This window comes from Monodelphis domestica, chromosome 5 (assembly GCF_027887165.1).
Source record: "Monodelphis domestica isolate mMonDom1 chromosome 5, mMonDom1.pri, whole genome shotgun sequence".
NCBI classification, from domain to species: Eukaryota; Metazoa; Chordata; class Mammalia; order Didelphimorphia; family Didelphidae; genus Monodelphis; species Monodelphis domestica.
Genome location: NC_077231.1, coordinates 259,681,862 through 259,708,417, shown reverse-complemented (window position 1 = coordinate 259,708,417; position 26,556 = coordinate 259,681,862). Strand labels below are relative to the sequence as shown.

General features: G+C 36.1%; 1 protein-coding gene across 1 annotated transcript in view; it reads left to right on the top strand.

The window, feature by feature from the left end:
* GPR158 (G protein-coupled receptor 158) overlaps positions 1 to 26,556 on the top strand; it is a 457,745-nt gene that overhangs the window by 407,695 nt on the left and 23,494 nt on the right. Inside the window, exon 7 of the mRNA XM_007504849.2 lies at positions 14,373 to 14,611. Within this exon, the coding sequence (XP_007504911.1) occupies positions 14,373 to 14,611 (239 nt within the window). The remainder of the gene's footprint in view (positions 1 to 14,372; positions 14,612 to 26,556) is intronic.

The window sequence follows — 26,556 nt, the reverse complement described above, 5'->3', positions numbered from 1 at the left end:
GTATTGGGATTAACTGTTCTCTGAATGTTTGATAGAATTCACAGGTGAATCCATCAGGCCCTGGGGACTTTTTCTTAGGAAGTTCTTTGATGGCTTGTTGGATTTCAATTTCTGATATGGGATTATTTAGGAATTCTATTTCCTCTTCTGTTAGTCTAGGCAGTTTGTATTTTTGTATATATTCATCCATTTCTCCTAAATTGGTGTATTTATTGCCATATAATTGGGCAAAGTAATTTCTAATGATTGCCTTAATTTCCTCCTCATTGGAGGTGCTGTCCCCCTTTTCATCTTTAATGCTGTGAATTTGCTTTTCTTCCTTCCTTTTTTTAACTAGATTGACCAGTACCTTGTCTATTTTGTTTGTTTTTTCAAAGTACCAGCTTCTTGTCTCATTTATTAAATCAATAGTTCTATCACTTTCGATTTTATTAATTTCTCCCTTAATTTTTAGGATTTCTAATTTGGTTTTCTGCTGGGGGTTTTTAATTTGATCGCTTTCCAGTTTTTTCATTTGCATTTCCAATTGATTGATCTCTGCCCTCCCTTGTTTGTTAATATAAGCATTCAGGGATATGAATTTACCTCTGATTACCGCTTTGGCTGCATCCCAAAACGTTTGAAAGGATGTTTCGCCATTGTCATTTTCCTCGATGAAATTATTAATTGTTTCTATGATTTCTTCTTTAACTAAACGGTTTTGGAGTATCATATTGTTTAATTTCCAATTGGTTTTAGATTTGGTTTTCCATGTACCATTACTAATCATTATTTTTATTGCCTTGTGAACTGAGAAGGCTGCATTCATTATTTCTGCTTTTCTGCATTTGTGTGCTATGTTTCTGTGACCTAATGTATGGTCAATTTTTGTGAATGTGCCATGTGGTGCTGAGAAGAAGGTGTATTCCTTTTTATCCCTATTTATTTTTCTCCATATGTCTATTAATTCTAATTTTTCTAAGATTTCATTCACTTCTTTTACCTCTTTCTTATTTATTTTTTGATTTGATTTATCTAAATTTGATAATGGTTGGTTTAAGTCTCCCACTAGTATGGTTTTATTGTCTATTTCTTCCTTCAATTCTCCTAGTTTCTCCATTAGAAATTTGGGTGCTATATTATTTGGTGCATACATATTGATTAATGATATTTCCTCATTGTCTATAGTCCCTTTTAACAAAATATAATTACCTTCCCTATCCCTTTTGATCAGGTCTATTTTTGCATTGGCTTTATCAGATATCATGATTACCACTCCTGCCTTCTTTCTATCAGTTGAAGCCCAGAAGGTCTTACTCCATCCTTTAATTCTGACCTTGTGGGTGTCAACCCGCCTCATGTGTGTTTCTTGAAGACAACATATGGTAGGGTTTTGGATTCTAATCCATTCAGCTATTCGTCTACGTTTTATGGGTGAGTTCATCCCATTCACGTTCAAAGTTATGATTGTCATTTGTGGACTCCCTGGCATTTTGATTGCCTTCCCTAATTCTAACCTTTTCTTCTTCGGCTCTACCTTTTAGTCCAGTGATTTACTTTGAAACAGTCCCCCTTGTCCCCTCCCTTGATGTTTGCCTTTTTAGTCCCTCCCTTTTTGTTCCCTCCCCCTCCCCCCTCTCTTTCCCTCCCTTTTTGTTCTCCCTCTCCCCCTCCCCCCCTTGGTTTTCCCTTCTCCTTACCCTTGTTGGGTAAGATAGAATTCAAGATCCCAATGGATCTGGATGTTTTTCCCTCTCAGAGCTGATTTCCCTGAGATTGAGGTTTAAGTAACCCCCCCCCTCTTCCTCTCCTTCTTATAGGAGTTTTCTTCCCCTCCCCTTCCCATGTGAATCTTTGTGTGAGAATGATTATTCTATTTGGTCTTTCTTTACCCCCTATTTATACATTACATTTTCCCCACATGTTAGTATACATAGGTTGATATAAATGTAGTCCTTATAGAAGAGAGTTTGAGTAAAAGAAGAAGATAACATTTTCCCCTTTCCTTAATATTTACCTTTTCAGGTATTCCTTGCTCTTTGATTTTCGGTATCAAACTTTCCACAGAGCTCTGGTCTTTTCTTTGCAAAAAGTTGGAAGTCTTCTATTTTGTTGAATGCCCATACTTTCCCTTGGAAGTATATAGTCAGTTTTGCTGGGTAGCTGATTCTTGGTTGGAGACCCAGCTCTCTTGCCTTTCTGAAGATCATGTTCCATGCCTTACGATCATTCAGAGTAGAACTTGCAAGGTCTTGGGTGACCCTGATTGGCATTCCTTTATATCTAAATTGTCTTTTTCTGGCTTCCTGTAGGATTTTTTCTTTTGTTTGATAGCTTTGGAATTTGGCAATTACATTCCTGGGAGTTGTCTTTTGGGGGTTTAGTGTAGAAGGTGTTCTGTGAGCTCTGTCAGTGGCTGTATTGCCCCCTTGTTCTAGAATCTCTGGGCAATTTTCTTTGATTATATCTTGTATCACCATGTCCAGTTTGGTGTTTATTTCTGGCTTTTCTGGGAGTCCAATTATTCTTAAATTATCCCTTCTCCCCCTATTTTCCAGATCTATCACCTTGTCGGTGAGATATTTTATGTTCTCTTCTAATTTCTTGGTATTTTGGCTTTGCTTTATTGATTCTTGCTCTTTTACACGATCGTTGTCTTCCAGCTGCCTGATTCTGGCCTTTAAAGCCTGGTTTTCTTTTACAGTTTGGTCAAACTGGTTTTGTAGATGCGTGAATTTCTTTTGCATTATTTCCAACTTTTCCTCCCAGAAGGCTTCCATCTTTTTGGTCATTTCTGATTCAAATTCTTCATAGGTTTGTGGAGAGTTTCCATTTCCTTTGGAAGGTTTTGGAGCATTTTCTTTTATATTATCTTCTGTCTGCTCTGTATTTTGTATTTTGGCTCCATAGAATGTGTCCAAAGTCGCCCCTTTCTTCTTATTTTTCTTGGTATTTTGGGGCTTCTGTGGTTCTGTGGAGTTTGCCATTTCTGAATGTGGAGGATTAGTTTTTCTTGTCTCTGTCTGATGTTCAGAGGCAGTGCTGGGCAGATGGTTCTCTGAGCTTTCCCTGGGTTAAACTGAATATGCCTCACTGGAACTGGAATGGAAGGGTCGGACCACGAGGCCACACTCTCCCCCCCGGCTCGCCGAAGTTGCCTTCAGAATCGCTGGCCGTGAGGCTGTTTCGTCAGCCTGCGGGGGGATGGGCTGCAGCTTTCCCAAGCTCTAGGGCAAGGACTTTCACTGAGACTTGGATAGCAGGATCCAGCCCGTGAGGCTGTCTTGCCCGCCCTGAGGGTTGCTGTTGTTTTGACCAGCTCTCTGCAGCGGAAGCCCCAGGCAGTAACTTTCACCGGGACTGTAGAAGGCCCTGAGGGTTCTGCTCTCTGAGCCCAGCCGGGCTGCGGCTTCCGGGAGCCTTGGACTCTGCGCTCCTACCCCTGAGGTCCGAGTGATCTCGGGTTCTGGCTTTTAAGGGGAGCCGTACCTTTTGAACCGGGTCCAGGTCCAGGAGGAGGGTTCCCAGGGTCTGTGCTGTTGATCGTTTTGAATTTTGGCGCCTTAGGAGCTTATCGTTTGAGATCGGTCGGGAAGGGTTTTCAGGAGATCTGAGCTTTAGCTTTCTCTAAGCCGCCATCTTAACCGGAAGTCGTTGCTGTATGGCATTTAAAAAGCCTATGAATTGATGGATATTTGTCACAATTTTTTACAGATGTAGCAAATCTTTCAACCTTGGCAAACATATTTTTTAAACAAAGTAAAACTTATTTGGGTCTAGAACTTCATTAAGAAATCTAGATTTTTAAAATTAAACTGAATTAAACTGAAGAGTTTTTGCAGGAGCTCATTTTCAGTTTCCTGATTCATAGAAACACCTTGGTAGGAACATCTCTTTGATTCTCTACCTTTAATACAACATTATTTATAATATAAATATAAATAGAAAATATCATCCATTCAGAAACCACTAGTTATCTAAAATTATTTTTGAAGACCCTTTAAAATTAATGTGAGATATTTAGCTCATTAAATTTTTCAAAGGTTGTTAGCCAGGTTGAGTCCATCCATCATCTTTGTGACAATTAATAAATACTTTTTAAAAAACTGATTATGAGATTTTACAATATTTTATATTTTGTTCAGTAGTCATAGGAGAAAGGTAACAGAATATATCTAATTGTTAAAACACAGTAGATTAAACTGATTAAGTGTAACAGAATAGTAGTAAAAACATTAATATATGAACTTAAAACAAAATTAAATCTTAAAGAAGACAATTAGCAAAATACAATAAAATGCAGACTTTCATAGTACATTGGAGTCTGAAAAGGCTTTAAATTTTCATCTCCAATCTCTTTAAAGTTACTTTCTCAAGCTGTTCAGATTCCTTTTGTCACATTTCTGGGATTTCCCATAGTGAGGGAGATCATGGTTTTGAGGAATCTCAAACTGGATGAACCTTAGAGAAGGGGCAGGCCCAACTGGCAAAGAGTTGTAGGGAGATGAATTTCTCCCCTAAATCTCAGGCAAGATAATTGAAAGGATTAGTGGACCCAAGAATGGTACAAAAAATCCTAAAACTAGAAGCTGTTTGAAATAGGCAAGGTACTGCTCTGTCATAGAGTGTTCCATGCTTGCAATTTTACTTCCTATTTGGAAGACTAATTTCCTCCCACTTCCTCCCTGAGGTAAAAATGCTAGGGAGTAGTTTGTTTCCCCTGCCACATGGAGAGGGAGTTAGGAGCCTAATTGCTGCCTAAGGAAAATACAACCCAGTTTTTACCAGTTGCTGTCAGGAGAGTAGCTCCATGTTTGTGAGTTCTGAAGATACAGCTACCAGAAGCCCAGCAGGACCAACATCAGTGGTCATGTTTGGGGGCCAGAGATCAGGAGGAGGATTCCAGAGTATGAGCAGGAGCAGGCAGTATCAGGAGAAGCAATAACAGAGGTAGCAGCAAGGAACTGAGGAGCATGGGCTCAAGCAGATGGGTGAGAAAAGCAGCTTATCTCTTTTTAGCCAAGAGTCCTCAGGCTAGAAATAGCCTGGCCAGTAGGGAAGGCAACCAGGCAAAAGGTGGGGATGACAGAAATAAAGTAGCAGCTCTGAAGAGAGTTTGGAGTTCTCTTGGAGTTTGGCAGGGTCTAGGGTGTGGGGGTATGAAAAGCCTTGGAAGGAGAAACATGGCTTAAAAAATTTATCTAGCCTATCTTAAAACATTGAGAGGTTCTTCCCCAACTAGTGGTTGACAGAAATGTAAGAATTAAATTTAAATCTCAATAATAGACATATTATATTTAAGAGATTTATTAATGATCATTTAACATAAAGAAATAAAGAGGATACAAAATAAAGACCACATGCCCATGGCTAATCAGCCAGTTCAGACACCCACCTTACCAGCACCAAACTCACTCTCATCAAGCCAAATTGGGTGAGATCCTCCATGTCCTCACCTAATATCCCCAGTCTATAGGAAGTACATAATGACAGGAAGTCAGTGGGTTCCTGGGAAATGTAGTTCTTTTTTTTAGGGTAACAGATTTTCAATTATACATTGAACATTGGTTTTGCTTTCTCTCTCTTTTATATTTCCCTCTTATTTCTAACTATTATAATTTTCCTCTTAGAAGATGAAATATTGTACACATCTATAGTTAAAAGTTTTTAGGGGTACAAGATGATTATGTTAAATGACCAGTGGGGAGACTAATCTCACAATGATCATCAGAGGGATTGTGAAGATTGAATTTAATTCTCCCCTGATTGTGAAAATGAAATTAATTATACAGAAATTAGAGGAACACCCTACCTTAAAGTTTTATAAATGTGTGATTATGGGTTCTATCCTGCCTGGTAAAAAAGGAACCAGTTTAGACCAGGAGCATCTGCAAGCAGGAATAGAATCTTTGAATCTCACATTGGAAAGCATTGAACAAAGTCATACTTAGCTGAGCAAAACATGATTTCTCCTTCTAGAAATAAGATCATTGCACCTTCCATATGATTGTCCACTATGCATTAAAAAATTAGGTAGGAATTGAGAGAATGATGGACCACATCCTAATTGTCTATTCACCAATTAGAGATATCTTTGTATGCCTAGGGGAAAGCTAAATATTGAGTTTCCAAAATTGTATTTAATGATCCACATGGCAGAACTTCTTTGTCTTTTCATCAAGAGAGACCAAACATCATCTAATTGATTGATTATTGCTAACCTAATCAATAAATTGATGTTCTCACTTGGAAGCCAGGTTTTCTGAATTTTTAATCATCACACCTTTAAAACTACTTTTGAATTCTATGTGCCTAGTTATTTACACAGTGTCCCCTTTTGGAATATATGTTCCTTGAGGGCAGGAACTATTTCACTTTTTTTGTATCCCTGGCACTTAACAGTATCTGGTACATAGTAAGCATTCACAGAATGCCTCTTGGCTCACTGCCTAACTAGATGACTCCTAAAATTTTTTTCTAGTCCTATGATCCATCATATGATCCAATTTTAGCATTATTTTTATACTATACAGTCCTCCAATTATTATATTATTATTTAATGACTTGAATAGACTTTTAGAAAAGTTAAATCTAATAGAGACAGCATGGTAGAGCAACAGGTAGAATGCTCAGCCTGGAGTCAGAAAGACCCGTGTTCAACTCCAGACTCATTTACTTATTTGTGTGATCCTGGGTATGTCAAATAACTTCTCTACCTCAATTTCCTCAACTATAAAATGGAGATAAGAATATCATATACCTTAGAGGGTTATAGTGCCTGGCACACAGTAGGCACTTAAATGCTTATTCCTTTCTTTTCCCCCTATTAGACCTAAGGAGAATATTACTTAATGCCAAGGATTTGTTTGATTTGTTGGGTGATAACAGTACTCCCAGACCGACTTCTTTTCAAGAACTAATCTGATACCTCTTATTCAGAGGGAATTGATTCAGTATTGCTCTGATGAGATTAAAGACTAAAAAGAGCAAATCCTTATTGTTTATCCTCTCCTTAATTTTTCTTTGAAAATAAATGAAAAAACCCATAATATTTTTTAATATGCTCCCCATCTGCTAAGGTGGCTTTTTTAGTATATGCTAATTTACCTAACTGTAGCTCAGCCCAACCAAGAAAGCAGCTAGGCACCTTAAACTGCTGGATGGCAGAAGGTATCTAATAATGGGGTTGGGGCCAGGAGCTCTTAATATCAAATACATCCAAATTGAATGTATCCAATGAGTATAAGTACTTCCTTATACTTCAAAAAGGACTTAAGAAAGTAAAATACTTTGGAACAACACAAAGTAAGGGACTTTGCTAATACAAGGCAATCCCAAGGAACTTAGGAGAAAGAATTCTGTCCACATCGAGAGAAAGAATTTTGGAAGTAGAAACACAGAAGAAAAACAGATGATTTATCGTTTGTTCATATAGATATATGATTTGGGGTTTTGGTTTTAAAAGATTGCTCTATTGCAAAAATGAAAAATATGGAAATATGTATAAGTGAAAACATTTGTATAACCCAGTTGAATTGCACGTTAGCTACTGGAGGTGGGAGGGGAGAGGGAAGGTAAAGAAAAGGAACATGTAAATACAGAAAAATATTTTTAAAATAAAATTAAAGTTACTAAAGGAACAAAATTCAAGCTAAAAAAAGTCTTACTAAATAAAAAAGGTAATGATAATTTTTTTTTGGTATTAGATGGTTAAAGACTATTAGAAAGAAGGGGAAACTTGGAATCCTTCAAACTGTAGGAATTTCCTAAACTGAGATGCCACTACTGAATGAATGAATAAATCATTTATTAACTATGTGTAAAACTCCATGTTGAGGACACAAAAATAAATGTAAGACAGCCAGAAGGGACCTTTTTCTCCTTTTTGTTTTGATAGCAGTGCCTATATTACTCAAGTCATCTATACTCCTTTGTCTTATAATTGCTCGAGCCTCTGTTATTACTCCAATTAGATTGTAAATTCTTGAAGAGCAGGAATTATGGTTTATGCTTCTTTGTATTATTTCTCTCTTCTCCACCTTCACCTTCTACACTCTATACTATGTGGGATAGTACCATATAATACATATTCAATAAGAGCTTTTGGTAATTATATTTTCACTGAATATATCAGGGATTCTTGGTCTTTTTGGTGTCATGGACCCCTTTGATCATCTGGTGAAGCCTATAGATCTCTTCTCAGAATATTTTTAAGTGCATAAAATATATTATTACAAAAGAAATCAATTATGTTGAAATTTAAAACATACAAAACCCAACAAAACAAAGTTAATGGACTTTGATTAAGAATCCCTGGTAAAATGTAAAGTTTCCCCCTCTTTTAACTAATTCAGTAAGATTATAAAGCCAAACACTTTCCCTATTGAAATGTTGGCTCAATTCAATTCAACTAATCATCCAAGACAATCTTAACCAGGTATGAAGAAAAATCTCAATGTATAAGCCAAACATGTTCAGGTAATGACTTAGAATTGCTGTTATAAAATATGTAATACAGTAACTTGATTATGCCATCTTTGGCTTTGTTGAATGGAGCCCAGTTGTATAAAAGATGTCAGATGCTGGGGATTTATTTTCTTTCTCTGAATTACTTTGATCAAGACTATTTGAATGGGTTGATCTTTGAGAATGGAACCATCAAGTACCCAATCAGTCCCACCTTCAGACCAAGAATTGTTTTGGCAAAAAAAAGTAGGTCATTTAGTAGGATTTCATTACTGGGGACTTTATTTTGTGAGCAGCATGGTGAGGATAGGATGAAGAATAACAGGGAGAGAAAGAAGTTGCTAGGCAGTTTCCTATCTGCAGGGTTCTATTAATTAAGTAAAATAGTGATACTAAAAGGAAGAATAAACAACAGGACACAGCAGGAAGTAGCTTTGAAGAAAGCATTGTGTATAGATTCAGAGAATGTGAACTCAAGTGTTGTTCAACCATGTGGCCTTAAGCAGATTAGTTAATCTTTGTGTCTTCAGGTTTCATGATTTGAAAATGTTGCTGTGTGGGTTAGATAACTTTAATGTCTCGTGTACTTTCAAATGATGAAATAAGGCATCTTAGGTATATATGGTACATCTCTTCTAATCATTTGGATATTATAATCCCAGCCCATTCGGACTCTGGCACTTTTGTCCCTGGTATATTATTTGAGAAAGCAGGAAGGGCTGCACTCTGTAAAGTGCAGTTGGTAAAGTGACTTGACCTAAAAAAGCACAAATGGTTATACTGGCAATGACACATTTTAAAGAATTATTACAAAATTGATTTTCCACATATGTGCTTCAGAAAGGAAGATTTCAAAAGCCAGTATATTTATTTGATTTTTTGAAATGATAAACTTTGCTTTGACACTAGAGACAAATCCAATCAACTTATAAATTACCTGTTTATAAAAAAGATAACATTGCCAGCAAAACCTCATCATTATAGGTCTTCCTTATCATTAATATATCTTTATCAATTGAATTCCCCACTTACTATCTGAGTTTCTATGACTTTGGGCAAGTCAGTTGATCATGCTAAGTTTCTGGTTCCTTAACTGTAAAATGATGGAATTTGAATGGCTGACTTCTAAGGTACCTTCTATACCTAATCCTAGCATACTAGGTAACATAATAGATGGAGTTCCAAGCCTGGAGTCAAGAAGTCCTGAGTTCAAATCTAGATGTACACACTTATTAACTGCGTAATCCTGGGAAAATCACTTAACTCTGACTCAGTTTCCTCACATTTAAAATGAACCAGAGAAGGAAATGATAAACCACTTCAATATCTTTGCTGAAAATGACAACAACAAAAAGAACTCAACCATCCAAATGGGGTCATGAAGAGTCAAACATGATTGAAAAATGATTTAACATCATCTCTGGTCTATGAACTCATTGATAGAATTGTCATTAATAAAAACATGAAATGGGCAATAGCCTATCATAATTTTCTACAATCTAAATATATAGCATTATATCCATTTGGATAACAGACTGGTGTGGAGGGTGCAAAAAGCAAAATCTATTGTATGTCTGTTTCAAAAAAAGTTCTTACTTGAGAGTGCAAAATTAAGAATTAGGATATTTTTCTAAAGTAATCTCTTTTGCATATGTTAAAATCATGAAAGAGTCTATGAACCATGAAATAATGTATTTGACAAATGTTAACATTCATTTAACATTTAACAAAAATTTTGCAAGGAAATTAAGGGGGCACAGTGAATAAATCATTAGACCTGAAATCTGGAAGGCATGAATTCAAATCCAGAATCAGATACTTATTAGTTGTGTGATCCTAGACAAGTCACTTAACTTCAGTTTCCCCTTTAGCAAGATGAGGATAATAATAGCCCCTGTTCTCCAAGACTGTTATGAAAATAAGATGAAACACCATTTTCAAGCCCTTTATAAACCTTAAAGCACTATAGAAATGTTATTTATTATTATTAAACACTTGCTTCTTGCCAAGCTCTGTCCTAGGGATTTTGGTACTTAATGGAAACATTGAAAAAAAGGAATCAGTTCCTGACTTTAAGGTTTTTACTTTCTATCAAGGTGAAAGTAGCATACATGTAAGCACCGAAAATTCAATGCAAAAATATATATGAAAATGATTTCTTGGGGAAGGGGGGGTAAATGACTGGTGCAATCATGATAGGTTTCCTGTTGGAGGTGGCACTTTAACTGAGTTGTGAAACATACTAGGGATTCTCGAAGGGCAGGTGACAGAGGAGTGCATTCTGGGTGTGAATCTGTGCAAAATTCAATGTATCCCTGGGCAAACCATATAATCCCAATTTTCTAGCTCTTGCTGCTCTTCTGTCTTAGAATTTCTATGAAGATAGAAGGTAAGAGTTTAAAAAAGAAAATCGACAGACAATTTTATAGAGGAAAGACCTTGGACCAATTAATTCACCCTTTTGTGGTTCCAGTTTCTTCATCTATAGAATGAAGACATGGGGCAAGGTGACATTTAGCACCCTTCAGGAATTATTTAATGATGCTAAGTGGAGTTCCAGCCTCCTAACATAGGGATGAGTCTGGAGAAACAACTGAGAAAGGAATGAAGAAAAGGAAGTTGAAAGGACATTATAAATGCCCACTACATAGGAGTGTGGAAGGGGGGGATGGGGAGAGGGGAGGAGTAGAATTGACTAGGAGGTTAAGAGAAGGAGGGAAGGTGCTGATGGCAATGGAGGACTCCAGCAGTGACTCAGAAAGGGCCAACAGTGCCCCCTGGGGATGAATCTGGAAAAGGAGAGGTTATTTTTTTTTCTTAAGAATTAAGCAAACAAAGATTTTCCAAACTTTCCAAAACTCTATAATTCAACAAATGCTCATTAATCATTGATTATGTTCAAAGCACTATAGTAGCTTCTAGGAATGCAAATGTGAAGTCAAATGTTAACCTCCCTCCCCAAAAAAAAATAGTCTGGGTAGAACAGTAAGAGAAAATATTTATTGAGATTTATGCATAACCATTCACTAAAAATGAATTATTGCTATAACCCCCAAAACCATTTTGGAGATAGCATCTTACAACTCCATATCCTGTATGTTTCAAATTAATTTCATGAAGAAGCATGTGATAAGAATATTTAAGATAGAGTTAAAAGAGTCAGAAGTCCTAGATTCAACACTCTGCCCCTTAAAAGTCATGTGCTTTTAAGCAAGTTTGCTTCCCCTCCCTAATTCTATTTCTTCAACTACAAAGTGAGAAAATTGGACTGTAATGTATCTAGAGTCATTTTATTGATATATTCTAACATTGTGATACTAGTTAATTTTAATTTTGATTAATATTAATTTTAATTTATAAGACGGTTTAAATAATTTTAATTAATATTAATTAATTTTATTCTCAGAATATTCCTATGGGGTAGGTGGGGAAGGTATTAGTGCCCTACTTTTACAAGCAAGGGAACTGAGTCTCTGAGCTCTTAAGTAGCATAAGTGAAGGAAATATCTCTGGCTGCAAATCCCCAAACCTCAATTCTTTTTGTACATTTGCTACTGACGCGCCCATCATTTGGGGGACAGCACAGTTTCACTGGACCTTTTTGTCTGTTTATTGAAGAGATCATACTAGACATTTTTCAAGTTTCCTTCTCTGATTCTCTGCCCTGCTGAAGTTCGCATACTAGTTAGCAACAATACCAGTGCTAGCTAGAAGCTAGCAGCTAGCTAGTCTTTTATGTGTTAATTCTTGGTAGGAAACACTTTTGTTTCAGCATAAGTGAAGATGGTAGGTGGTTCCAAAACACTGTCTTGCATCCCAGACACTTTTGCTTTGAACATGTGCTATATTTGGAATATGCAGAGAAGATGTGCATTACTCCTATCTCTATGCAATGTGAAAAACCAGGACTGGCAAGGTTTCTTTCAGCATGCATATCCCCTCCTTTACCTGCTAATTATTTCACATATATTATTCTTGGCACCCCCAGCTAGACTATATGTTCTTTGAGAACAAGGAACATGTCTAATATTTATTATTCTGCACATTCTCTACACTATTTAGAACAGTGCTAAGAACATAGAAGGTACTTAGCAAAGGCTTGAATTTAATATTCTGCCCTGGTCAGAGTATCTCTGGATGTCCGTGTTCAGTTTGGAAGACCACATTTTGGAAAGACATTGTTACACCTGAAAATGGCCAGTGGAGAGTAATTAGGGTGGTGGAGAGCCTGTAGTTCCTGTGAGATAAGAATCCATTAAAGGAATTGGAAAGAGTTAACTTGAAGAAGAGAAGACTTGGGGAATATGATAGCTCCCCAAGGATTTCTTCCATGAAATTCAGATTGCTGGGGCTTTCATGGTCTGGTAAGAGTAATATGAAAAACACACAAAGAAACCACTACAAAGTAGAGTGAGGGTAACTGAAGCAGAGGTACCAAATGTTAAGACAGTTTTGAGAAGGGTTAATACCTTTTTTAGTCATCCAGTTGCTTTTCACTTTGACATCTAAAGAATAAATAATATGATGTTGTCTATGAGCTGCTAGTCATGGGTATTTGTTATTTCATTATTCCACAAAATGAAAGCTCAGTAAAACTAAGGACACCGAAGTGATAAAATACTGTTTTCTTATACTTGATGAATAATACCATTTTGGTGAACTAATTTCAATCTCTTCTTGGCCCACAGCCATTATTTAAATAAGCCATTGAGTTGAGGACAGTAGAGTTAACATAGGCACAGTCTATTAATTTGCCAATAGTGTATAAATAATGTTGATAAGATACTTCAAGTGTTATAATTGCAAAGTGCCCCCCACTGATTCTCCTCCTCTCTTTTAACCTGATTTCTCTGTGGTTTCACTTCACAATCTGATCATTGCAAGATATCAGGCTGAATCTCCAGGGAATGAGATGCAGGTCAGCTTGTTTGACTCATAGCTCTGATGTGTTCAGAAGAGAGGACAACTAGACAGAAGAGTTATGTTCCTCTCCAGCACTCACTGGGGCCAGAAAAGCAATGGCATTTGGGAAATGAGACTTGATTCTTTTTGAATGAAGGATTTCAATAATTTTTGGCAACACAATGGAATCCTTCCTTAAACTGAGTAAAGCACTTTTCCCAGAAAAGAAAAGAGAAACAATTATCTATGTGCTGATTCAGTGTTGCTCCTTAATGCTGTGGTCTATTACATAAAGCTACTGTATAACTAGACCATTGACTATTTTCATAATTGTTGTTGGCAATAATATAAAATGCTCTTGAAGAAGCATCTTGGGAAGGAGTTTCAGAAATCAGTCTCAATATAATACCACTGCAGAAAAGTTGGGGCCAAAAAACTAAGGATAATATACAATTGTGTGCATGAGAAAAACCCAAGAAAGTGACATTCCTTTGTTTAAAAATCCCAATAAAAAGGCTAGACTTGTCTAAGCATCAATAATCACATACAGCTTTGTCTAAGTTCCTGATATTTTCCCCCGAAGGAACAAAATATACTAAAAACAGGTCTGTGACTTACCTGAAAATTTGCTCCATAAGACACCCTATTTCATTATTAAAAAAGAAATTAGGATGAAATGAAAGAAGAGATAACTAAGTCATTGCATTGTATCTTTCTTGCATTAAAAGAGGTGGTCCTTTGTTTCTGAAGTAGCCAAGCATGTAGTAGGAACAGTACTAGATTTGGAGATTGGAAACCCTAGATTGAATTCTGACTTTGCTATTTATTAGCTGTATGACACTGAACAAGTCAATTGGCCTCTCTTGGCCCCAGTTTTCTCCTCTGTAAGATAAGGGAGTTCTCTAAGGTGTCTCTAACCTTACATGCCATAGTCCTAATTTCCTCTAGAAAGACTGCGCCACTGAGTTTCTGCATTTTGTTTTGCACAGATTACCATGTAACATTTCTGTCATTTGTTTTTCCAGGGTTTTGAAGGTTTTCCTTTCACGAACAGCTCAACGTATCCCCTATATGACTGGTGGCCGGGTCATGAGGATGCTGGCAGTAATTCTCCTGATAGTATTTTGGTTTCTCATTGGTTGGACTTCAGCTGTCTCCCAAAATTTGGAGAGGCACATCTCACTCATTGGACAGGGGCGAACATCAGACCACCTCATCTTTAACATGTGCCTCATAGACCGCTGGGATTACATGACAGCAATTGGTATGTGATTGTTTTCTACAGTTATTTTTTCATTTTGCTATCCTTTTTTTTCCTTTTCAAAAGGTGAAAGATGACTTGTTTGAGAGTCTTAAGAAATGTGATCTTATAGCTAATGCTAACTATTCATGATGAGAATTTAAGGAGATGCTATTATGAAAAGAGTAGGGGTTTGAATAATGCACAAGAATAAAAACTTTCCATTTCAGTTATATGGAATGATATATGGAGAGTAGGCCTCAGAAACAGAAAGATTAGAGTTCAAGTCCTGCCATGTCCTCTCTAATATATTATTATGGTTATACTTTGCTGATAACATTGCTCCTCTGCATTGGTCAAATGGGAAGTAGATGTTCTAAATGTCATTGAAATCAATTCTTTGCACAAAAAATTCTAATTGCATTCATAAGGTAGAATCAAAACAGTTGGAAGGGAGGACTTTGAAGAATGAAAGCCCTTTTAAAATTCCAATTTATACCAATGGAGGATTTTCCTTTCTACACTGCTTACTAATTTTGAAGAGCTATCTTCAGTGTTACAGAGGAAAACCTACTTTCTTAAGCAAGTGCATAGCCTTCAGCCTGCAGCAGAGGAGGACCATACTAGCATTTTTGTAATCATCCAAATCAGCATGAAAGGGACTTCTTGCCAAATTTATGGTTGACCTATATATGGTTGAGTATTGAGACTCTTCATTAGTGATGCTCTGAGGATCTGATACCAAACAACAAGGTCATACTACTTCCCACAAGCAGCTGTGCGTGCCTGGGGAAAACTGAACTTGAAAAAAATGTATTCACATTTAATGTGTTGGCTTGAAGTGGAAAGGTGAATACATATTGTTGAGGCAGTGCAAGATTTATGAAGATACAAAAAAGAAAATTTTAGGGACCCAGAAAAACCAAAGATTACATATTACAGCCGTCAAATATTAGATTTATTTAATATCATGTGTCCAGAAACACCACAAGGAATAAAAGAAAATTATGAATTTTATTGTTTCTTTCCACGATAGAGGGGAGTAGAAAGAAAGCCTTCCTTTGGGAAGGTCATACTTGTATAAATCTTGAAACTCTGACTTTCTTTGCAGCTTTCCCTCCCACATTTGTTGGCATATGTATATTGAATGGAGAATACTTCCTTACATGTTAGGCAATATTTTAATCTGAAATTCCACTGAGAAGGAACTCTTTTAACTTTCTAGAAGCAATCTTGTGATCATGACAGGCAGGTGCCAGCCAGATTCTAAATCCTTTAAGGGGTCCCCAAATTATGGGCCACAGGCCACATTCAGCCCCCCCGAGGCCATGTATCTGGCCCCCATCGCCCTTCTGGAAAGGGCACCTCTTTCATTGGTGGTCAAGTGAGAGGAGCGCTGTATGTGGCAGCACTGCAAAGCAAGGCATCATTCACATACAGTACTACTTCCAGTGACATAATCCTTTGGGTGATGCCTTAGAACAAGGTACTGTGCAAAGGATTATGTGGCTGCACAATGGAGGACATCAGTATGGTGAGTGGTGATCTGGGGGAGGGGATTCTGCACTGTCTATCCTGATGCCCAGTTAGGGTTAGGATTAGGGTTAGGTTTTTATAGTCCAGCCCTCCAACGGTCTGGGGACCAGTGAACTGTCCCCCTGTGTAAAAAGTTTGGGGACCCCTGCCATATATTGTCCATAATTTACTTTCTATTTTCACAGAATTTGGAAAATCAGGAGAATTGGATACAAAATTAGAGAGGACATAGCCTGTCCATATTGTGCTTTTGAAATTCATTAGAGTTTTAAAGTGTCTTGAGGGGTATTTTTTTTAAAACCTTACCTTCCATCTTGGAGTCAGTACTGTGTATTGGTTCTAAGGCAGAAGAGTGGTAAGGGCTAGGCAATGGGAGTTAAGTGACTTGCCCAGGGTCACACAGCTGGAAAGTGTCTGAGGTCAGATTTGAACCTAGGACCTCCCATCTCTAGTTCTGGCTCTCAATCCACTGGGCTACCCAGATGCCCCCTTGAGGGATATTCTTGGATAATTTTGGGTAACTCTTCCTATGTTGGAACATGTTACTGAAATTTAAATTCCATTAAGTAGCTAATATGAAAAAGATAGGTTTTTGGGGAGAAGGATTCTAAGACAAAAATGAGAAAGGTAGTAATCCTTTATTTCTACCAGGAGGAAAGAATGTGTATATAGTCAGGGAAATATAAATTATGTAATGTAACTTGGGAAGGTCAGATTATTAACACTAGGAGAATCAGGAAAGAGCTCTAACTCAGAGTAGTCCCTGATCTAAAGCTTGAAGCAACTAAGTTAGGAATTTGATTGTTTCTTAAGAGATTCTAAACTCCCCTCCCCACCACAGGGAAGGGTGGAGCAGAACCAATATGAAATTAAATTCTGATTTACATAAATGCTGAAGAGCCAGTTTTTCAGAAGACATAAAGTGAGATACATTTATATTTGTATATTATTCAGCAGTGTGAAGGACAATAGATTTCTGACCCACTGGAAAGAATGCAGTTGAGGCAACAATTTTAAAAGGAACTTTTAGTATATTTTTAGAGGCAATAAATAGATAACATCCTACTCATCAATTAAATTAGGATTAAGAATGTAAATTTTTCAATCAACAATTACTGGTAAGCTAATCATCAGGATTTATTAAGAACTAACTAATCTAAAACTATGCTGAGTGCTATGAGGGATATGCACACATATGTGACATATATGTATTCACTTTCTACAGGGTACTTGTAATCTAATTGTGGACAAAAGAAAAATGTTTAAAACAAATAGAGCATAATTAAAAACTGGGGGCTTCTGGTTACGGGAAGTTAAAGTGAAATGATCTGGGGGATTCTAGTTCTACCTAAAAACATCATAGTGCATATTTAAAAGAGTACCAGATGAAGCAGTGATCAAGAAAACCCTAAAGAAATACCAAGATGCAGTTACATCCAGTCCAGGACTGAACAAAATGGCAGCTAGGTAACCCAAAGAAAAGAAAACTGCACTTGAAATCAGGAAGTTAACATTCTTCTTCAGACATTTAGTAGTTGTTTCATCTTAGACAAGGCACTTGACCTCTCTCAACTTCAGTTTAGTTTACTCATCTATAAACTGAGTAGAATTGTAGCACCTAATTCATAGTGTGGTTGTGAGGATCAAATGTGATAATGTGAGTAAAACATTTTGTAAAGCTTTAAGTGCCATGTAAAGGATGTTATTGTTAGTATCACTATAAGAAGGGGGCCAGAAGGCTGTAAGAGTTTAGGAGGAGATCCCCTTCAGAAGAGAATGAGAAGAAACCAATTTCATATAAACAAAGTATAAAGCCAGTGCAATCTTGACTTTGATCTTTGGGGGCCATAGTGAGGGATGGAACTACCACCTAGTCACTTGTTCATAAGATAGTTTGGGCATTGTACCTATCTGTAGGGGCCCTCCAAAATGCCTGAATGTAGTTCTACTCCTGGGATCTGTAAGGGTGAAAGGGGTTAATTTTTAAAGGGTTGGACTTGATTATTTAAGAGTTTGGTCACCAGGAATTTAATTAATTCCAAAGAGATTTTATTTATAATTTATTTACAAAATGTAGAAAGGGTTAAATAAGAAATCAAAGAGAGGATAAGGTAAGCCTAAGAACTAAGTAATTTACTCCCAACCCCTGGCTCAAAATTGGGACCAGGAGAGTTAGTCCTTAGCCAGCAAAGCCAAGGACCTGGTGAAATCTCTCCCAAGGCAAGTCTCTTCAGAAAATATCCAAGAAAGATCCAGCTTTTTTACTCACCACGTGTCAGTCCATACAACAGATTCTTCTGCCCCTCTTCACCAGCCTCAACTCGAAAGCATGAAGAATTGAATTCTCACAGGAAGTTCCACTCCAAAACTCCCATCTCCACTTCCAAAAATGAAGAGCTCCTCTCACAGGAAGTGACAGCCCCTTTTAAAGACATTTTCTATTAGGCCACTTCCTGTGCCTTCCCCAACTTCCATGTCTACAAAGTATAATTGAAGCTCTGTTCTAGGACTGCCCAGAAAGCAGTTAGTCAATTCTGATGTTACCTATTATCACACATGTGAGTCACAGACCTCACACTTCATGATTAAGTGGGATATTGGCACTATTGGTAATTAGATCTAAAAATGGGTGTTTATACACTAATGGGGATTAAAATCTAAAAATAGACATGATTTACAATTTAAATCTTTACAATCAGGGAAGAGGTAAAAACCTTCATTGTTACAATCATGGAAGAGTCAAATCCAATCTTCACAATCCCCCCATTATGATCTTTGGGAGACTAGTCTCCCCATTGATTTTTAATAATCTTGTACCCCTAAAAATTTCCAACTACAGGTATATACAATATTTCACCTTCTAAGAAGAAACTACAAAAGTTAAAGATAAGATGGAAATATAAAAGAGAGAAAACAAAACCAATGTTTTGCTAGGTGCATTGACAAAAAGCCAACTGGGGGAAATCTCCTTTGGCATAAAAGTATAAATATACAATAAATGTTCAACCCCCTTTAGTTCAATCAATTGCACCCAAAAGTTCATTCTGTATCTTCTTGATAGAGTGTAGGTTTCTGCAGGCATCTTTCTTCAAAGAGTTCATTCTCTGGATTCAAGGAATTAGAAAGTTTATTTTCTGAAATTTTTCTCGAACAAAATTTTAAATCTTGCATTTTTTGAAAATTCAATATAATCCTCCCTGAAAAGAGTTTTCACAAACACCTGGATCAACTCAATATATGGTTGAGTTATGGGTCAATTATCAAAAGAAAACTAAAAGCATAAAAAGAAAAAATAAATGGAAGAAAAAATTAAACTTTGAGAGAAATAAAAAATTCAAATTCAGAATCAAAATATCAAAAACTATGTATATAAAATTTCTGAATAAAATAATAAATTCATAACAGACCCTTGTATTAGGATCCAATTAACTGTCCTACAATTCTGTTGGGGAAAAATTCATTAATATTGCATTCACCAATTATAAATCAGAACTACAGGAAGTTACTATACTATAACAGAGAAAAAAGGTCCAGATTTTTGTGTAAAAAGGGAAGTGTTATTCCCTGGTCTGATCTTTTGTCATTTCTCAGGGATAGGGGAGCCAGAACAGCCAATTGTTAGGCACTTTCATAGAAATTATTTCACAAGGAGAGTGTTTCAAAGAATCCTGCATCTTAACATATGTGAAGTGCTACAACCTTTAGTCTCACACTAGGTTCAAGTCCTTTAATATTGGCATAGAAGTTCATCAGTACCACCTGGATTGGTTTCCTTTTTGACCTGTGTGCTCCTTTTTGCCTCTATTCAGGTTAAATCTGTGCTTCTATAGCACTAAGTAGATAAAGTCTGTGCTCCTTTTTTATCCCATTTTCTAGAATCAGACACAAACATTAATCACAGTCCCATAACATTTATTAATAAATGGCAGGTTTCCATAGTCTAAATCTTTTGGATATGCATTTTTTATGCTTGGCATTGAACATCTAGCTTATTGTATTGCAAAAATTAAAATAGTTAAAAGAAAATCTTCTCAATACTGCTTACATGTGCTTCAAATTAAAAAAAATGATAAAAAAATCAAATACTGTATGGCAAAAATAAAGTGCAACAAAATAGTACAGATCCATCAATAGAGAAGCCTTATTATAATCAATAGTTAAATACAATCAATATAGTTAATTATTCATTATCAACAGAGGATACTCATTTTACATGGCTACAATGAATGCATGAATCTCTCTCCCCAATTTTAATAGCTATTGATATAGTTTATAGGACTTTGAATAGTCTATCATAAGCATGTTCAGTTGATCCAGTACATTTGAAATTCTTTATATACATATCACTGGGGTTTAAATCATGAAGTGAGAAGTCTATGGGGCCTACTTGAAGAGCAGCTCCCAAGTTGTGAAGTTCTCACAATTTAGTTTGTAATTGTCTAATATATGTAACAATGGTTGTATTCCCTCCTAACAGTGAGGAATAGTCAGGGGTAAATGGTTTTGCCTGAATAGGTGGGTGTCCAAATAGTATCTCAAATGGTGAGATGTGTAAATCACTTCTGGGTCTGCTTCTAAGATAAATTAAGGCCAGAGGTAGAATTTCAGGACATTTCAAATGAGTGTCCATGCACAATTTGCCAATCATAGTTTTAAGTTCCTCATTCATTTGTTCAACTTAGCTGGAATTCTGGGGATGATATGGTATATGCAATTTAGGAGTTATCCCCAAACATGAATAAATTTGTGCTAAGATTGGATCAGTAAAATGAGTTCCTCTATCCAAGTCGATATGTGCTGGCAGTCCAAAAAAGGGAATAATTTCTTTTAAAAGGACTCTGGCAACAAAAGCAGATATGTCCTGAGCAGTAGGGAATGCATCAGTCCACCTGGTCAGTTGATCTACCATGACCAGATAATACTGTCCAAATCCAATCTTCACAGATTAAAAAAAAAAAAAAAAGGACTGGAGCATTTTCCAGGAAGCTCATGCTCTGGACAGTCTTCCAAGAAATCTAAGATCAACCTGACTTCCAACATACAATTGGGACCTTTCAAGACACACTCTCTAATGGAGATAACATATGGATAAGTAGATAGAAATTGTCCAAGGCCAGTATTCACACCAGGACACAAAAAGTCAAGGATTGAAAAATGGGCAAAGCCTGGTAGCAAACACCTCATCCAAAAAGGCAACATGGGCAACATCTGTATTACAGAGATGATAGGAGCCAAGTTTTGATCTAGAAATTAAACCTAGTGGTATAGATATAGAGAAGACAATTATAAATTCAACAAAAATTACTATGGGTTAAGAGCTCAAGAGATATTCTGCGAACATGACAATGACTACAACAAATATAGTAAAACTTTGGAGGAAATAGTGGCTGGGCCACAAGGACTCTAGAATTAACTAAAAGAAATGAAGGTAAACATTTAAAAAATTCAATTAGAGCTCTCAGGAGAAAAAAGGTAATGATTACATGTAGCTCAGATCCTAAGGTGGGGGGGGGGAGAGAATTTAACTGCATAGTAGGTTCCTGTACTCCATGAACTAAGATGAAACCACTTTAAGGAAGAGATATTTTGGAACATGATGTTCTGAAAGACAAAGGCTCCCAACTATCCAACTAAGAATAACTTATCCAAAAAAATAAAATATAAGCCTACAGAGGAAAAAGTGGATCTATGATAGAAGAGAGGTCTTTCAAGCATTCCGAGTTAAAAAAAATAGAGTTGTATAGAATCTTTGAAATATAACCACAAAAAAAGAAAAGTTATACTCAATCTGGGCCTTGATTGATGGGTAAGATTTAGATTGCTGGAAGAAAGGAAGCATTGTAAGTGATGTAAATAATATAAATAAAAGGCACAGAGATTGGAATAAGAATGGTTGTTCAGAGAGGAGAATGCTTGGCTCAGGGTATGGAAATAAATTAGTTAGTGGTATATCATGGAGGCCCATGGAAGCCAGACTGAGAATGAACTTGGCTTAGTAGACAAAAGGGAAATATTATTGGTTTGGGGGAACAGAAATGTTATATGCTAAAAGCAATGTTTTATGAATGTTAATTTAGCAGTATGAGTAAATTAAATAAAAGCAGAAAATAATAAAAATATACTTTTGAGTTTGTTCCATTATATTTTAGCATGACTGGTTAAAAGAGATGAAAGCAAAAGTTAGGGAACCAGAAAAAGAAGAGAATAGCAATTGGGAGATTAAAGAGGAAAGTAGGATGAAAAATACCCTTCACCTAGTTGATGAGACAGAAGGATGTACAGATAAATATCCATAGGTTCTGAGACAAACCCAGACCCACAGAAAAATAGAGAGAGATGTGATAACAACACACAGATATAGCAAGAATCACCAAAATAGGCTTTTATAGACCACTATTCCCATATTTAGGACTTTTAGGATGTTGCTGATAAATGTAAGTCTTTTGAACCAATCTTTGTCAATGAGTTTCATGATGAGAGTTTAGTGTATCTTAACATAGACATCTTGGAGAGTGGAAGGAACAATTGGTAGAGGACTATTTGGGGACTCAGTGTGCCTTAGCATCTCTTATATCACACCTAATAGGTGTCCTCCTACTCTAACTCTTCTGAAGACCGGTTCTGAGTACTAATAATATATTCTTGTACAAAGCAGTATGTGTTCCATTTTTTCCCACATTTAGCAAGATAGCATCCAAATTATGCTACATTTAATTTCCTGGAATTTAACATTTTCTAGTATGTAGCATATGCCCCCTTTCATTTCCCTGTATACATATTTTCCTAAGTAGCATGTTTACCACAACATTTTTCCTGTGCAGTCTGTGCTACAATAATACTGCCAAATGTCTTCAGTCAGGTAGTGAGCTAGGACTAATCACTTAGGAGGCTCACACTCTTCTTTGAGAGGGTTGGTTGCTCCTGATTTCTTCGAGAAAAAAAATCCCCTGTCTTCTTATACCCCACACCCATTCTGCTTCACCCTCCTTTGCTTTCCAGCTTTCAATACTTATCCCAAAATGTGATATTTTACATTACTCCAAATGTGACCAGAGTAAAGGAAACAGTAGAGATTCTGGACAAAGGACATCATATATTCATTTTCACTCCAAGACTAAGAGAACATTGAGGTTCAATTTGCTATTATAATTCCAAGTAGAAATAAATAAGTGACATGAAACTTTAAGTGCTCAACTTTAAAATAATACTATTTGTAAATTTTATTTTCTTGGTATACAGCAAATTGTACTAGCTGGGAAATACACTGACTAGAGGAGATGATTCTGGTTCTTCAAATACTCAGGAGACTCAATCAAAAAATTGTGTAGCAGCAAGCACATGACAATTAGCACAGCAAGATGTAACAATTAATATATAATGTACAACTCTGCCTCTTCTTTGATACCCTGAAACTATCTCCCATTTCTCTATCTACTCTTAATTTTTTTCAACTTCAATGAAATGATGGCTTTAGTGTTAGGATAATAGTTACTTAATGAGTAAGAGAATCTGGCTGATTCCCACAATAAAAAAAGCCTAGAAAGATTTATATGAAGTGATGCAAAGTGAAGTGTGCAGAACCAGGAGAATTTTGTGCACAAGTTATAGCAACAATGTACAATGATCAACTGTGAATGAGTTAATTATTAGCAATGCAAGGATCCTGGACAACACTGAAGGACTCATGATGAAAAAGACTATCTACCACCATATCCATAGCAGGAACTGATGGAGTCTGAATGCAGACTGAAGAATACCATTCTTCACTTTTTTCCCTCCATCTTTTCCTCCTCATCTTTTACATGATGAACATGGAAATATGTATTGTATGATAATATGTATACAACCTATATTATATTACCTCCATTTTGGGGAGTATTGAGGGATGCGTAGGAGAGGAAGGACATGGGTTGCAAAATGTAAGAAAATATTATATTGATATGTAAAAAAAGAGGACCTGGTCTTCAAATTTGCATCTGTTATGTATTACATATGTAACCCATAGCAAGTCATTTTACTTCCTTTGGCTTTCGTTTCTTCATCTGGCAAAGAAAAGGTTTGATCAAGGTGACCTCTAAGATCCCTTCCAACTCCCAAATATATGATCCTATAATAGCAAGAGCTATTATATGTCTATCAGTGTTTGGGCACTATCCTTCCATAAAATGCACCATTCTTGAGGAATCAGCAATTGCTATTTATGTTCTTTATAGTATTGGACTTCCACAATGCATTTCTACACCTGCAATTCCAAAAAAAAAAATAGTTCTTCCTATGAAGTACCAAAAAAAAATTAGGAACAGGAAAAATTCTGAAGGGAAGGAGACCTAAATTGGAATATACTTTGAAGAGTAAAAATCATTTTGCCATCTGCTAGCATCATAAATAATGAGCTGTTGTTAAGTTTATACTTATCATCATTTTGTAAAAAAAAATTCCTCCTGGCAACATCTAATAGATAAAGCTTAAGTACCTCATTAATGGTGCACTTTTAGTCTCTGTATAATTTGAAATTGCCATTAAGGTTTTTCCTTGTATAATTAGTGTAGCCCACCAACTGTAGGTATAATTGACTAGACAATACTGATTAGATACTCAAGGTTTTTTTTTTAATTTCCCGTAAGATAAAATGTACCTAATGATTTCAAATAAATAAATCAATAAATTTTTATTAATCACCTACTATGTGCCAGTACAGCATTACAATACTAGGTACTGGAGATACAAGTGAATATTTCAATGGCTATACCTATACTCCTCTTTTAAAATCTCAATTCTTTGGGAATCACTGGGAAAGTTTCTCCAAAGCATATTATATCCATGGTATTACTATTATATATGATATCATTTTATATTCTATATTATTAAACATATTTTATTGAACAGTATGAGTCCCTTAGACATTCCTAGTAGTTTCTTCCTGAGTTCTATTTTTTAAAATGTAGTAATTTTTACATTGATAATATTTTCAGGATTTTTTTTTTGGAATTTCATGATATACTTTCTCTTTAAGCCCTTGCCTTCCATCTTGGCATTAATTCTAAGACAGAAGAGTTGCAAAGTCTAGGCAATTAGGGTTAAGTGATTTTCCAGGGGTCACACATCTAGAAACATCTGAAATCTCATTTTAATCCAGGTCTCCCAACTCTAGCCCTCTTACTCTCTCCACTGTGCTACATGACTGTCCCCATGATATACTTTGTAATTATTAAAGACCACAACAGAAGTTGAAGTCACTCTTCGATTAGCATTAATAGTGTAGTTGCTAATTCCCATTTCTATAGCCTTCATATTTCACAAAGTACTTTCTTCACAACAACTCTGTCGAGTTAAGTAGTTCAAGCATTATTATACCAATTTTTATATATGAAACAGAAGCTCAGTAATGTTAAATTATTCATCTTACTAGACTATCTTGAAATCCATTTTAATGAATTGCAGTTGTAAAATAGTGAAGCCATTTCCATCCTATTCTGCTCCAAAAGAAGAAATCTTGACATATCTTTGTTGTATAATCAAAAGGGCACTGAATTTGAAGTCTGGGGACCAGGTCTGAAACAAGTCACAACTTCTTTGGACTTGCTTAGCATTATATACAAGTTACCCAATTCGATCTGTCCATGGTCTTGACTCTTTCTCCATCTACTAGCAACTCTTTGGGGTTTTAAATTAGGACCAGTTCTGACAGGTTCTCTCCATCATTATATTAGTGGTCACCACTCAGATGGCATCTCTCTCTGGAGTTTATCAGCTGTCCAACTCTGCCAAAAGGACACGGTCCTCAAATGGGTTCTAGACTTTGGTCCTCAGATTTTGCCGTACCTGCTTCAAATGATACTTCTCTCTGTGGCCCAATTAATTTTACCTTCTTGTTTAACCTAACAAGATAAGACCTTCTTGAAATTATTTTCCCTTCACAGGCTAGACATATACCTGTCTAAGCATACCTATTAGCCAAAGCCTACATATGTGTATAATATACTACTATGACTTATAAGCTACCTAACACTATCTTCTAGACAAATAAGCTCATTATCTCAATAAGCATTTATTAAGTGTCTACATGGTTCACTTTATCATGATAGTTACTGGGGTGAAAAAATGAAGGCATACTTCCAGCTTTCAAACAGCTTACAGCCTTATCAAGGAGATAAGACACTAACATAGATTTCATATAATCTGTCAGATATAAGAATATAAGAAGAGTGAAATCTGATAAAAAATCTGAGATTCTTTTGATATCTTGATATTATGTTTCCTGAGAAAAATTACTCAAATTTTCACTTTTAATTATTTCTCTTCAACTATGTGGATATTTATGGTTTGATACAAGTGTAAATCTAGAGCTGCCTCTATATCTTTCATTGTTTAAATGTATTTTTTTTAAAGAAATCAAACATTATGATCACTAATGTAGCTTAGCAGAAGGGCCC